The sequence below is a fragment of the Paramormyrops kingsleyae genome, chromosome 17, assembly GCF_048594095.1.
Source record: "Paramormyrops kingsleyae isolate MSU_618 chromosome 17, PKINGS_0.4, whole genome shotgun sequence".
In the NCBI taxonomy this organism is placed as follows: domain Eukaryota; kingdom Metazoa; phylum Chordata; class Actinopteri; order Osteoglossiformes; family Mormyridae; genus Paramormyrops; species Paramormyrops kingsleyae.
In genome coordinates, this window is record NC_132813.1 from 259,960 (window position 1) to 272,928 (window position 12,969).

At 41.9% G+C, this 12,969-nt stretch overlaps 2 protein-coding genes and 1 long non-coding RNA gene across 11 annotated transcripts; 1 reads left to right on the forward strand and 2 right to left on the reverse strand.

Moving 5' to 3' along the window:
* Positions 1-256: 256 nt before the first annotated feature.
* On the reverse strand, positions 257-1,160 carry LOC111833842 (uncharacterized). Of its 2 annotated transcripts, none has more exons than XR_002835852.2 (2): positions 1,039-1,160; positions 257-898 (listed from the first exon to the last, which is right to left on the reverse strand). It is a non-coding gene; the product is annotated as an uncharacterized lncRNA (long non-coding RNA). The 2 variants fall into 2 exon arrangements; XR_002835853.2 differs by having other exon boundaries at positions 1,019-1,155.
* Positions 1,161-2,337: 1,177 nt separating this feature from the next.
* dpagt1 (dolichyl-phosphate (UDP-N-acetylglucosamine) N-acetylglucosaminephosphotransferase 1 (GlcNAc-1-P transferase)) lies at positions 2,338-7,101 on the reverse strand. Of its 2 annotated transcripts, XM_023792490.2 has the most exons (9): positions 6,144-7,099; positions 5,797-5,917; positions 5,256-5,469; positions 4,724-4,870; positions 4,356-4,440; positions 4,052-4,240; positions 3,854-3,941; positions 3,196-3,351; positions 2,338-3,112 (listed from the first exon to the last, which is right to left on the reverse strand). In XM_023792490.2, the coding sequence occupies exons 1-9, from the start codon at positions 6,296-6,298 to the stop codon at positions 3,047-3,049; spliced, it is 1,221 nt and encodes a 406-aa protein (XP_023648258.1). In that variant the 5' UTR covers positions 6,299-7,099; the 3' UTR covers positions 2,338-3,046. The 2 variants fall into 2 exon arrangements, with proteins under 2 accessions (XP_023648258.1, XP_023648260.1); XM_023792492.2 differs by lacking the exon at positions 2,338-3,112 and having other exon boundaries at positions 3,217-3,354; positions 6,144-7,101.
* Positions 7,102-7,706: 605 nt separating this feature from the next.
* On the forward strand, positions 7,707-12,704 carry LOC111833839 (phospholipid transfer protein C2CD2L). 7 transcript variants are annotated; one of them, XM_023792479.2, is made up of 12 exons: positions 7,707-8,349; positions 8,779-8,817; positions 8,913-9,035; positions 9,400-9,495; positions 9,678-9,797; positions 10,422-10,532; positions 10,719-10,829; positions 10,927-10,993; positions 11,163-11,273; positions 11,535-11,650; positions 11,928-12,117; positions 12,225-12,704. In XM_023792479.2, exons 1-12 carry the CDS (start codon positions 8,326-8,328, stop codon positions 12,437-12,439), a joined length of 1,323 nt encoding a protein of 440 aa, XP_023648247.1. In that variant the 5' UTR covers positions 7,707-8,325; the 3' UTR covers positions 12,440-12,704. The 7 variants fall into 7 exon arrangements, with proteins under 7 accessions (XP_023648247.1, XP_023648244.1, XP_023648248.1 ...); XM_023792480.2 differs by having other exon boundaries at positions 7,708-8,407; XM_023792482.2 differs by having other exon boundaries at positions 7,708-7,985.
* Positions 12,705-12,969: the final 265 nt, after the last annotated feature.

Consider the following 12,969-nt stretch of genomic DNA (forward strand, 5'->3'; position numbering starts at 1 on the left):
TTATGACCACCCACATATCGAGTGAATAATTTTTTGTAAAAATGGCAAATATCTGGGATATAAGAGACAATACGACAACATTTATGTACTTGCAGTCAATGCGTCGAATGCAGAAGAAAGGGGCAGGGATGAAAGTATGAGTGACTTTGGCACGGGCCAAATCGTGACTGACTCAGAGCATCTCCACAACGTCAAGACTGATTGAGTGAATAAAGGCAATCCTGTCTGGTATAAACCATCAGAAGGGCTACATAGGCACAAATGGCACATAATTTTAATGATGGTCACAGGAGTCATGTGTTGTGACTCAGCACATTGAGCCCTGCTTGGACATGTGGTTCCAACACATTCCACAGGTGCCTGACACATACACAATTGTCCACATGATGCAACAAGAAATGGGAGCAGGCAATCTTCCTCCATTGATCCGAGGAGCAGTTCTGACACTCTCATGCCTATTGCAGGCACTTTTGACAGTGGACAGGGATGAACATGGGCACTAAGACTTGTATGTCAGGCAATTTTCACAAACCCTTCCATGTTTTTGTAGAAGACGTGCCATGATCAGATACCAACACAGAAGAAAATAGCCAGCATTGGGTTTTCAATGGGACACAATGATTTCAAAAGCCTTAGATATGAAGATATTTAGGCTATTTTGTAGCTGACATGGAAACTGTGGAAAACTTTTGTTTTGAAGCTGCATTTCTCACAGTTGTGCTGTATATTAAAAAAGAGGGTAAAATGTATTGGGGAAATAAAGCAACTTATACAGATCAGAAGTGTCTTATTAGTTTAAAAATAGCTTATTTCATGCACTTTGTAAAAGTTTCTGACAGTCTTCATTCCCCCCCCAAAAAAAAATCTGGGGTGGCCGCTGCACAAAGGGTAGCTGATTCTGTAAAACAAAGAAGACATTTATATTACTACAAATTAACATCACATGAATGATATGGCTTTTCACATGACCTCACCCCACCCTGCCTTACAACAGTGAAGTCTTTAGCCAAAAAATCACCTCAACTGAGAAACGTTCACCTGGCAGCCATGGTGACAGCGATGGTATAAATAGAGGACAGGTGACGACAGGGAGCCGCAGACCAACACGGCAGGCAGAATGGCCTTGGCAGGGATGACTGTGGTCTCTGTGATAACTCTGGCCGCCCTATTTCTGGTCCCGCATGTTGAAGCAGGTGGTGCAATAACAGGTGAGAATATTACTTATTTTTACTGTAATATTCTACAACTTGTTTTTTGGATGATTTAACTGCAAAAGAAAAATAAATTTATAGTAGGGTGTTGCAGACTGTGAGACTTACCTTTGCGATTTGTGTTGGATTTTCAGAATTGGCATACTCAATCAGTATAACCATTTTCAACCGAATCTCACATGCGCCCAATAAGACTTTCTTTGTGGAAGTCGCCGATAAGGGAATACTCCGGGGTGCCATGAGACGACTGAGTGGTCATGATCATGACTTCAGGTCAAGACAAAATGATTCCTGTAAATATAGAATTTTAGCTTAAATGAAACTAATTTCGCCTTTTGGTCCAAGCTAACCCCATGTCTCCGTAGGTATGAGGTATTAGAGAGTGATGATTATGCTCCTTTCCTGAGAAGCATCAATGGTGTCTTAGCTGAACCTGAACACAACATCTACTGGAGGCTTTGGGTTGAGCGTCCCAATGGAAGGGTCTTCAAACCCAAAAATGGTGAGTGAGGATGGAGTAACTACATATACAGAAATACATCATTGATCCTAATCTGACATAAACTGATGGAAAGAAAAGTTACTTTGTAGTCTGACCTGATCCTGAAATTACAAGTATGAAGATTTACCAATTTGTTAATCCGAGGAGGCCACTGCAAGTAGCTGCCCTTCACTGCTAAGTTTTCTCTCACCTACATGTGAGTTTGTGTGTAGTTCAGGCGAAAAGAGAATTTACCCACAGGGATCAGTAAAGTGTCATTATTATTATTATTATTAGCATCCAACTTGCAATGGTATCCAGAAACTATTGGTTGTGTTGTGCCCCCATTTCCAGGATTCGCTTGCTACATCACAAAACCAGATGACCACGCCGTCTTTATATATGACCAGTGGTGAAGATGTTCAGCAGTTTGGAGAAGGATGAGGCTTGGGGGAGATTCTGCAGCAGATGAAAGCTCGGCCCTTGGGGCTGCCACTGCCGTGAAATAAACAAATTCCATCAAAAAGAAAAAAAACTAATTATCTTCATGATGTCATTATTCAGTTCAGTGACCGGCACACATGTGCAATATGAACAAATTCTCTTGTGAACAGTCCAGACAAAAACCCACTGAAGAAGCACAACTTTTCATCACATCATTTATTTGACTTAGTTTTAGCATCTAGAGATCAGGTGAAGTAATTAAGAGGTGAAAAGCTTCATGGAGGGTGAAGCCACCTCTCATATTGTTTGGTCATGATTCCAGCATAAGGCCAGTAGTCACACCTATACTTTCTTTAAGAGTTTGGGGTAAAACAGAACTTTAGATTTTCAGGATCAGAGCAAGTTCTAGTCTGTTATATGAAAACCAACATGGATGACATCAAGAGAACCATCCGCGAGGACACCTGTCATATAATCTAACATAATGGTTCATGTAATAAAGCTTCAGAGAACCCTTGGATGGAGGCCTACAGTTACTGCTCTACCTACTCTTCTTTTCTTGAGCATGATTTGAAATTCCCTTGAATTCAACTGTTTCTGCTTCTTGGTTATAGAGTATATACGCATTTTGTGTCCATTAATTAACACAATCTAATGCATTTACTTTAACCTTTTTCATTTAATCTGTCTGTAGGCATTTTAAATGCCGTTTTGCATATATTATTCAAAATTATCATAATTTTGAGGCTCCTTCACATTCAAAGTCAGAACAAGAATAAACAAAAGAAAAAAAGTTACGATTTCAATTCAGTACATTCTTAAAAACTAAAAAGGCAGATACCAAATTTAATAAAACCTAAATTCCAGAGAGGATGTTGTGGTGTCCCTCTCAGAATTCCACCCATGGCGTCTACACGTCGTAGAAGAGACGTACCAGGTGATAACGAATCCCAAAAGCCACAGCGCTCCCAAGCACCTGCAGAGAAGCGGGGGTTAATCAGACGGCCATGCCACAAGCAAGATCCCAGGACGAATAAATGTGACGTCATACGACAGCACCTGTATGAGCAGCATTACGCTCGTCAGGGTTCTTTCATGCATGGGTCCCAGAACCTTCAGCACCAGGTTGATGATAGTCATGTTGTTGCATTGTACAAACTCTCCATCTCCCTCTAGCCCTTGCTGCACATCTACAAGCCTTAATGTCTCTGCCACCTACTGGGAAAAAAGCAAACTGCAGTAAAATAAAAAAACACTAAAAACAGAATAGAGATATGATTTTAATATATATATATATTTTTAATAATTTACACATTATTAACTCCCGTGGGGAAATTCTTTTTTTACGCCTCCCTCAACTTGCTCTTTGTAGAGCAAGCTGTCCGTGAAGGGCAGCCACCTGTAGCGGCACCCAGGGAGCTGGGGTTGAGGGTCTTGCTCAAGGACCCGCAGACGTGCTGAGGCTGGGATTGAACGGGTGACCTTGTGATTACAGGCACACGGCTTAGCCCACTGAGCCACACGCTGCCCTGTGAATGTGTAATGTAATGTAATGTAATGTAATGTGTAATGTACATGAATGTGTAAGTAAGAATAAAGCAGAAATATTTCTTCCTTAAATTGTGGGGCAGATCTCCCCAAGGCACCCAGAGAGACCCATTAAAGATGGTTAATTAGAGAGGCCAGGGCTGCCAACCTGCCCATAAACACAGTTTACCTTTAGAATGAGGTCTCCTAATTTGCCGAGGTCCTTCTTCTTAAACTTGGAGTAGCTCATGCCCAGTTTTCCTGTTTCAGGATTTAGTCTTCACTCAGCAGCCCAAACAGAGTGAAAAACACTTTGCTTCAATCCTCTGTCTCACAGGCATCTGGCCAAGAAAAGACCCACCATCATATAAGGGCGACCCCGGCTTACCTGGGCAGACGATGTCGTGGGCAGGGAACCAGGTGGAAGAGCTGGGGCAGCGAGTACAGGAAGTTTAGCACTTGAGGTATGAAGAAGAGCAGCATAGTCTTGCTGAAGTGGCCCAGTATTCCAACCACAGCAAAGGTCATCCCAGCAAAATAGCAGAAGGTGTCGCCCACAAACACTGCTGATGGGTACCTGGAGCCAAGACAGAGGGTTATCCATATCTGATACTCCAAAAAACAAGTCTTTTAAAACCTGTGGCCAACATGCCATGACAAATCATTTAAGATCTAGGAAAGATCAAACAAACCAGTTGTGGTAGAAGAGAGCCAATGTGGTGAAGAAGAAGGGGATCATGAAGTAAAGGGAGAAAATGTGGTCGTCTCTGAAGTCGCCTGTACCAGGTAGAAATTAATTCAGCTACAAAACCCATGGCAAACACAACTGGAACAGACTCAATGTAAACAGAAAGTATTAGGATCATCAGTCAGTTTAATTTGATGTATAAAAGCACAAATATGCTGACATTTTACATTCAGAATTCGATTGACAATGAGTCAAAGGCCAATGTGCAACCCCCCGAAGCTCTCTTTGAAATTCAGCAAAAAAGATTTCGCTCATCCAGTTCCTTTACCATAGTACCACCTGTTGACCCATCTGGGAATCCATGCCTCTCACCATTCAACTCCAGCATGTTGAAGACTATGATGGAGCCTGAGATGAAGAGAGCTTGCCCAGACTCTATGCCGTTGATGCCAGCCAGTATGTTGATGGCATTGGTACAGAACACAGCCAACATCCCCATGTAGACATAGTACAGGATCCCTGAGGAACCACAGAGAAAAGGAATGCGGTGCATCTAGAATTAGGTATATTAACAACAAATACCTGGTTCAACATAATTTAAATCCACGAAATGACTAAACTGCAGTTTTTCACATGTTGAAATTGCATCGGTGGACTAAATTAGTTACTAAAATATCAGTTCCTAAAATATTTTTATCATCATTATCTACAAAGTAACTGTCACAATTAGCAGTACATTACTGTTGGGTATTCCTACAAGGTACAGTACATTACTCTAAGGTACTCCTACAAGAGCTCTCTCCTGGCACTTGAGCCAGCAACCCTCAGGCTCCATGTCCATGTCTAACCACCAAGTCAGTTGCTCTGAGCACAACAAGCAACTGGTCTGGCATGATGAACCCACCCAGGTCAAGGTGCATGCCCAGCAGAGCACGGAAGGGCTTGGGCACCACAATGAGAGTGTTGCCAAAGTTGGTGAAGTAGACCATGAGCAAGGGCAATGAGGCCACCGTGGGCAGGAGCAGCTTGTGGCGCCAGCGGAGGTTCAGCACATCATCAGCAAAACCCAGGAAGATCATGCAGCAGATCGCTAGCAGGGCACCAATCAACTGAACAAACTGCCACACAAAGGTCAATGCAGTCAACGGGACACATCATCCAATACTATCAAAGCCTGAGAGCTTACACTCCACAACTGTGCAGACTGAAGGTAGGCTAATTCACTAGGCCTTGCCAAGATGAAATAACATGGTATCACAATGCTTTCATTATATGACTAAAACGAATCAAAAATGTAAATATCAGCAAGCACCATGTTTGTAGAGGACAAGAATTTCTCCCCATGAACAAGGGACCCCTAATAAGCTGTTTCCATTGTTCAACAGACAAGGAAAACTTGATTTTTCCCCCCAAAAAAAGGAAAAAATAGAGAGATTACTCCTTACCTCATCGTGAGGGAAAGCCTTACACTGCTCCCCCATGAAACAGCTGAGAAAGGGCACCGGGATGAAGCAGAAGAGGATGATGAGGAACACCGTTCCACTAATGACTCCTTGAGATTCAGGACTAAGAGATGAGAGAGAACTAGTCCCATTAATTGCTAAAAGCATGTTTCCTGCCCTAGGAAACTAAAGGGACACAATACTGTACCTATATTTAAAGTACTCTTAATATCATATGCTTCATTTCAGTCCAATAGATTTTCTTAACTCAACAAGTAGTATATTAGTAGTAAAAACGTTTTACCATGGCAAGGACAACTGAAAAGTCACTAAAGCAGAGGCTCACTCACATCTCCGTTTTCTTGGTTTTATTCAGGTCCATGCCAAACAATCTGGCCGTAATGAAATGCTCTTTGAAAGCTGGAATGAGCTTTACTGTGGCCAAACATCCCAGCACAGACAAGCAGAGGTTGATCAGAAGCGGGAGCACTGGCAACTGGGACATTTTTATTTCAAACGAAAAAACCTACTTTGTTGAAGAACGACTGAAAACAAGAAAAGGTGCTTGGTCTAACTGGTAGTTACCTAAGTACTAAACGGATCGAACCGTTTCCTACATATACAGATTACATGCTTCCAACAAACACAAATAGTTTTCCTCCCATGGCATTTAAATCGCTGTTTGATTATGCATTATGTACATAAACAGTACATACTGCGTACCAATACAGTTCTGATGTAGATTTAATAACAGTCAGATTTAATAATGAGCTACCTATCACTTTTAGCATAAAGCAGACTCAGCTGGGAAACTATTTTAGCTACGTCATTAGCTAGTTGACAGACGAGAGAATAATTTCAAGAAATGAACAGGTCGATCTTTAATTCAGTTAAGCAGTTTAGGCTAGTTAGCAAAAACGACAATCTTATATAATTTTTTAACCTAATAATGCAATGAACGCCGTGTAACGATTTCTACTCTTTGAATCCCATAACTACCGTTTGAGAATCCAATAAACATGCTCTCTCAACATGATATCTCTTTGGAAAAACTCCGGTTTGCTCTTGTTCCTGGTCGAGCTGTAGGACCAATTCTCCAGCTACACGTCTACTTCCGGATATATTAAAACGTTAATTCGCCTTTAGAGAAAAAAAAACAAACAAGATAGTACAGAAACCCCAGCTTAACTAAACACTATTCTCTTTGATTACACAACACACAATTTATAAGCTGAAAATATTAGGTAAAATGAGGTCCTAATATCTGTAAGGTATATGCGGACATATTTATTCGTGACACACTCGCGGAAGACGTCTTATTGACTCCGCCCCGAACCACAAAAATCCTGTGCGGCTCTGCATGCGTGCCCCACCACAAACACATACAAGCACGCACAGATGTGTCACTAACAAAGTTTTTCTCTGTTAAATAAGTACAGTAACACTTCATTCTTGAAGCAGTTTACTTCTGTGATACGATCTTCCATTCGAGGTATTTAGTCACAATCAGCCTTACTTTTTCAGGTAGGATTGCTATACTTGACGCTTTTAGAAAGAGTCCAGTGGGGAAAATGAGTAATGAACTGCTTCTCTACATTAAAGAACAATGTATTTTCAAAGAAGACAGCGGACTTTTCATTTCTCGTGTTTTAATGGAAACAAACTGATTTATTGTTGTTCTTTTTTTAACTTTATTTTGCTTTCATTATGTTTCTGTCGAGAGATATTATTATTACATTATTCTAAGCTGAACTCACCGTAGTTTTTTTTTTTTTGCTTCACCAGTTGTACCCGACCTTGAGCAGTAGCAAAGCTACTATGTACCGCTATATGTACCGCTTTGTATAATTTTGAATCAATAAGTCAACATTTAAATAAAAAAACAGTGTTGTTATATGAACATATAGTACATGTGGTATTGCAGGACGACGAGTTCTTGTGAATAATCGTGTGCTTTCCCTTTAAATATGTGTTGTCCACGCACTGAGCTATGTGGTTTGACTGTTTCTGCGCGTTCCCGATTATGGCGCTGTCTAGTGCTGGAAGGAGTGTGAACGCGACCGCCGTACCGAGATCACCGTAAACAGCGAAGGAGCACTGTTTAAGAACAGGATCATGTCTTTCTAGAGAAATGTGAAGAAAATCAAGTCTTCTACTCAGGGGTCGTCCGTGAAATATAGAATTTTAAAAATGTATATATATATATATATTTATATAAGCTATTCAGCTTTCCACCTTGAAAACTACTGGCGAAATAACTCGTTTGGGAACTGTAATTAGCGGATTTAGCTTATCAAATTTGCAATTAACTTTGCTCATCTAAAGGCTCGCATATAATATTTCTGCGATATCGGTATACATGTCAGTTATCAGAACTTAGGCTTCCAGTTTTATGCTTGCTGTGTTGCGGAATACGGCGGTTGCGAGTGATGCTGACCAAAGGAATGCCATTTTAACATTGCTACAGTTCCCTCTCAGATTAATTTGTAGCTTACTGTTTGAATCTAAATGCCCTGTTTGTTATAATCATTTATGAAATCAATTAAACATGATTCGGTGTGTAGAATCAATTAATATCGGACAGTGGGATGCTACATAATAACAACTGAACCACGTAAGAAAACAAGATACGTGAAAAGCTCGTAATAGGGATTAATCACTTTATTATAGCCCATGATGGTTTGAATGCTAATGACCGTTTGTGATGCGCTTAAAACTATCTAAGCTTTTATACCTTTTAAAGCCGAGGATGCATCAACGGTTCATTACTTAATTTATTCTCAAAATATCCGCAATGAACAACATTTTTTAAATATATATATTGTAATGAAAATTAAATATCAGATTTTTGTTTAAATTAAAGATCAGATTTAAGGAAAGTTGTTTTTCTGCATACTTCCTACGACATGGCCGTGACGGTACTTGAGTACATCAGTTACATGTTTTTCGTGATCCTTTTTTTCTTCTCGTTGCTGACCGTCGTAGGCTGGGCTGCACAGCATAGTTTGGGCAAACGGGCTCTTCGTAAGATGGCTTCGCCGCTTTCTGTAAATTCAAAACCCAAAATTTTCCCGCCAGCCATATGGGACTCTTTGTTGAAACTGAGTTTCGGATGGCAGGAAGAAGACGCCTATAACGGGCTGAAAAGCTTATTGTCGTCGCTGCTCTCGTTCGAACCCATGAGGGAAAACTGTCGCCAGGCTTGGGTTCAAGCACTCAATAAGCAAGCTTGTAGACCCGGGGTGGGTACTCGTTAAGCACCGAAATGTCTGTATACTCAAACAGTAAAGGCCTAAATGTAATATTAAATGTTCAAATTATTGTGGATGCCGAAGAATTTGTCTGCTATAGACGGTATGCTTTTCTGCTTCATTCTACTGCACCTGTATCTCCGTACCAGTTGTGCTGCTTTAGGTGAAATGTGGCCAAGTGAGAAATGGCCAAGCAAACTCACACAAACAGCGAAAGCACATACCTATTAATCGCAAGAGTGTGCTGTTTGTCCGCAAACACACTATTTGGGTGGAAAAAGGCTTCCGCATATAGTTAAACATTTCAAATATTTCCAAACTCAGAATGATAACACAACATCTGTTTTATTTTTAGAGTTCAATGCGAATAAACTTTGGAGAGAACCTACCGTTTCCAGCGTCTGCTAGCATTGACTGCATAACATATGCTGGCCAATCAGCACACAGCATGGTAAGTGTGAATATCACGGAATATGGAGCACAGGCAGATTCTCGTTCACATAAGGAAAACTATCATTTTAAGCCTTACTTCACACATTGAACAATAGCCACAGTTCACCTGACCCACATGACTATATTTACCTTTTTAACACCCCCCTCCTGACTTTTTGTCAATTTTCTTCTTCTGAATAGGTGTTGCACTGCAACTGTACAGTGGAAACAGTAACATTTCCTGTGACTGTCACCCAGCAGTCACCTGCAACAGTATCTGTGGATACATTCCAGGTTACCATAGCACCGGTGCAGGCACAGGTGATACTACTAATGTTTATGATATAGACAGAAGTATATTTAATAATATTCACTCTCTGCTGTATTTTAGGTATAAGAAATCCATAATAATTCTATATGTTAATCAAAGAATCATTAATTTCTAAACAATTGTATACACACACACAAACAGTACCGGTGAAAAGTTTGGACACACCAAGCCTCCTACAAAGAACGGTGATAGTGTCACATGGCATAACCTGGTCACCTGACCTAAACAAGCAGAGATGGTTTTGGAGGAATTTGACCTGAGCGTGATAGAAAAGCGGCCAATGAGTGCTCAGCATATGCGGAATCTCCTCTAGGACAGCTGGAAAAGCGTCCAAGGACGCCAGGAGACTGAGGAGACAGTAGGGTCAGCCAGTCCCTGGAGCTATTGGGGTTAAGGGCCTTGCTCAAGGACCCAATGGTGACATCACTCTGCTGACCCAGGGATTTGAACCGGCAACATTCTGATTCACAACCCACAGAGCTGTTATGATGTCTTTATTATTTTTCTTAAATGTAGAAAACAGTACAAATAAACATTTCTAAGGGTAAATGTGTCCAAACTTTTGACATGTACTATGTATTTTAATGATTTAAATTGATTTTCTTATTCTTCAGATGGTAGTGCATCTGGAGGACATGGATAAAGAAGGTCTTCTTGCATCATGGACCTTTTCCCAGCAGCCCCTATTGCACTTGACGGTGGTGCCATGCCAAGTCCAGCAAGAGGTAAAGGTGTGATTCATTGAGGGTCACTTCATGCAGCATTGATCTATTTTCTACTGCTTTTAATCTCCTATCTATATTAGTAATTCTGCTGGACTGCACTCTGAAATGACTCAGGGAGAAACAATTAGCAGTCAAGCTTTTATTCAAAAGGATGTCCCCTGCTTTACCAGCTCTCTTGCCTGGCAGGTTGGCAGAGAGTTTGACTTAAACGTAGTGGGTGAGCTAGTGAAGAGCACAATTATCAACAGCCAGCCTGCCGTGATTCTCTGCCTCAGAACCAGTGATCCAGAACTCAAGGTGAGTTTCACAGGTGGCCCCAGGCTTGAGCTTCTCGTAGGCTTATAGTATTGGCTGGAAACAATGAACTTCTTTCCTCTATGCTCCACCTTGACAGTCCGAGGAGGAAAACAGCCACCATGGAGACCTGAATCCCAGCTCGCCTGTCCTTTCTGGAGTGCCAGGTAGGGCCACACTGCCGGCCAGTGAAGGAAACAATCCAGGCACAACCACAGGTGGATTGTCGTCTAGGTTAGATCCTGTAGAAACACAGCATGACGTCTTGTTGCCAGTGCCCAATCTGATCACCCTATGAGATCTTGCTCTGTTACATACCTCCCACTGTCTTGACAGAGTCACACTGTCACTCCTCCTTAAAGATGAATGTGGTGGAGAGACCGCCTGCAGGGAATTCAGCAGGTTACCCTGTGGAGACCCATGGGTTACCCAGTCCCATCCAAACTTGTAAGCTACTCCTCCTTCCACATTGGGACAGTAACAGGATACTCCCATAGATCATGTCACAAGGATCTTTTTACAGTCTCCATCTATAACTGAATACTTCTAATCATCCATCTGTTCATCCATCCATCCATAATCATATATCCATTATACCCACTTGTGATGTCATATAAAAATACTTTATTCTCTGACCCAACAGCCATGCCCAGTCCTGGAATAGATGTATTTGTTTTTCAAAGTGCATCTCTAACTTTTTGTCTCCAGCGGACAGTGAGGTCTCTGACAGGCAGGTCTCCAAGGCTGGGGCTGCTGTACAGCCACTGGTGGAGCCTTCTGACAAAGCAGCAAAGGGGACACCTCCCAAGAGGGTCACGCTGAAGGTCAGGGCTTTTTCTTCTGGGGAGTTCTCTAAATACAATCAACATTCTTTTAACAGGAACATATGTGTTGTAAACAAATTCATCAGTAAAAATGGTTGTGCATTAAAGGTGAAGGGAGTCTTATGGAGAGGAGGTAAAGGTGACCTCAGAGGATAAAGGGATACTGAGAGGTGTGTGTGTGTGGGGGGGGTGGTGTACACCGTCCTCTGCCCAAACTAATGGAAATGCAATCGTTATACTAATGGAAACAGTTCACTTAGACCCTGCTGTCCATCAGGCTCTGATCAACGAGGATGGCTCCACCTCATTGGCTGGAAGTCTTGCAGCGATGGACACAGGACGTGAGCCAGGCACGATGAGGGAGGTTGCACACTCCAACAATGACAAGCGACCTTCTGTGCATGACCCTGGATGGGAGATGGGTTCCACAGGGGCACTGGAGACACACAGTCTAAAGGACCAGAAAGGTGCCCTGCAGTTATAACACTTTCATGTTCAGTCATGCAGTGTCATTTCAGTGGTAGTAGTATTTATCCTGACAGTGAGTAAAATGTCTCGTGATTTTTGACTCCAGGGGGGTTCCTCCGCAGCAGCACCAGACTTCTGCTCCGGAAAAAGTCTCGGCAGAAGGACCCCAGTCTCAGTCGGTCCCACGAGGATGTTGCCGATTCGAGCAGCGGGTGCTCACCACGCAGAAGGTCCAGCAGTTTCTCCCGGCGCCTGATCAAGCGGTTCTCTCTCCGCTCCAGATCCGGGGGGAAGTCCAACCTGGGTGGGGGGTTGGGCTGAAGGAGGGGGCAGGAGAGCTGGTCAAGTGGGTGAGATTTTCACCTCAAAGTACTGTGGAATCATCTCTGTCGTTTCAGGTTCACCAGAAGGAAACCACTAGCGTGTTTCAGTTCTGAGGCTGAAACATGTCTCTTACCAGCAGAAGCTGCATTAGACTGTCTTATTGTCATTTTGATAGACAGGGTAGTAAAAATTCTGCCATAATCTATCATTTGAATTTTTTAAAGATAATAAGATATATTAAATAGCATTTAATTTTCATTAATTCATTTTATTCATAAATAACATACAGAGCAGGCTTATAGGATATCCATTTATAAGGGCATGGAGAGAAAAGATTAGCAGAGACAATGACCGTGCTGCATTTTATCATGTCCACCACACAAAGGAAATAAATGTTTTTTTTCCGCAGTGACATAAACATAACATAGTTTGCCCCATAAGATTACCTGCTACCGGCTGATAAACGTTATCAGTATAGGTGCTTTCCCAATGAAGTTCAGGACCAAGTTCCTGGGCCATCTCTACCT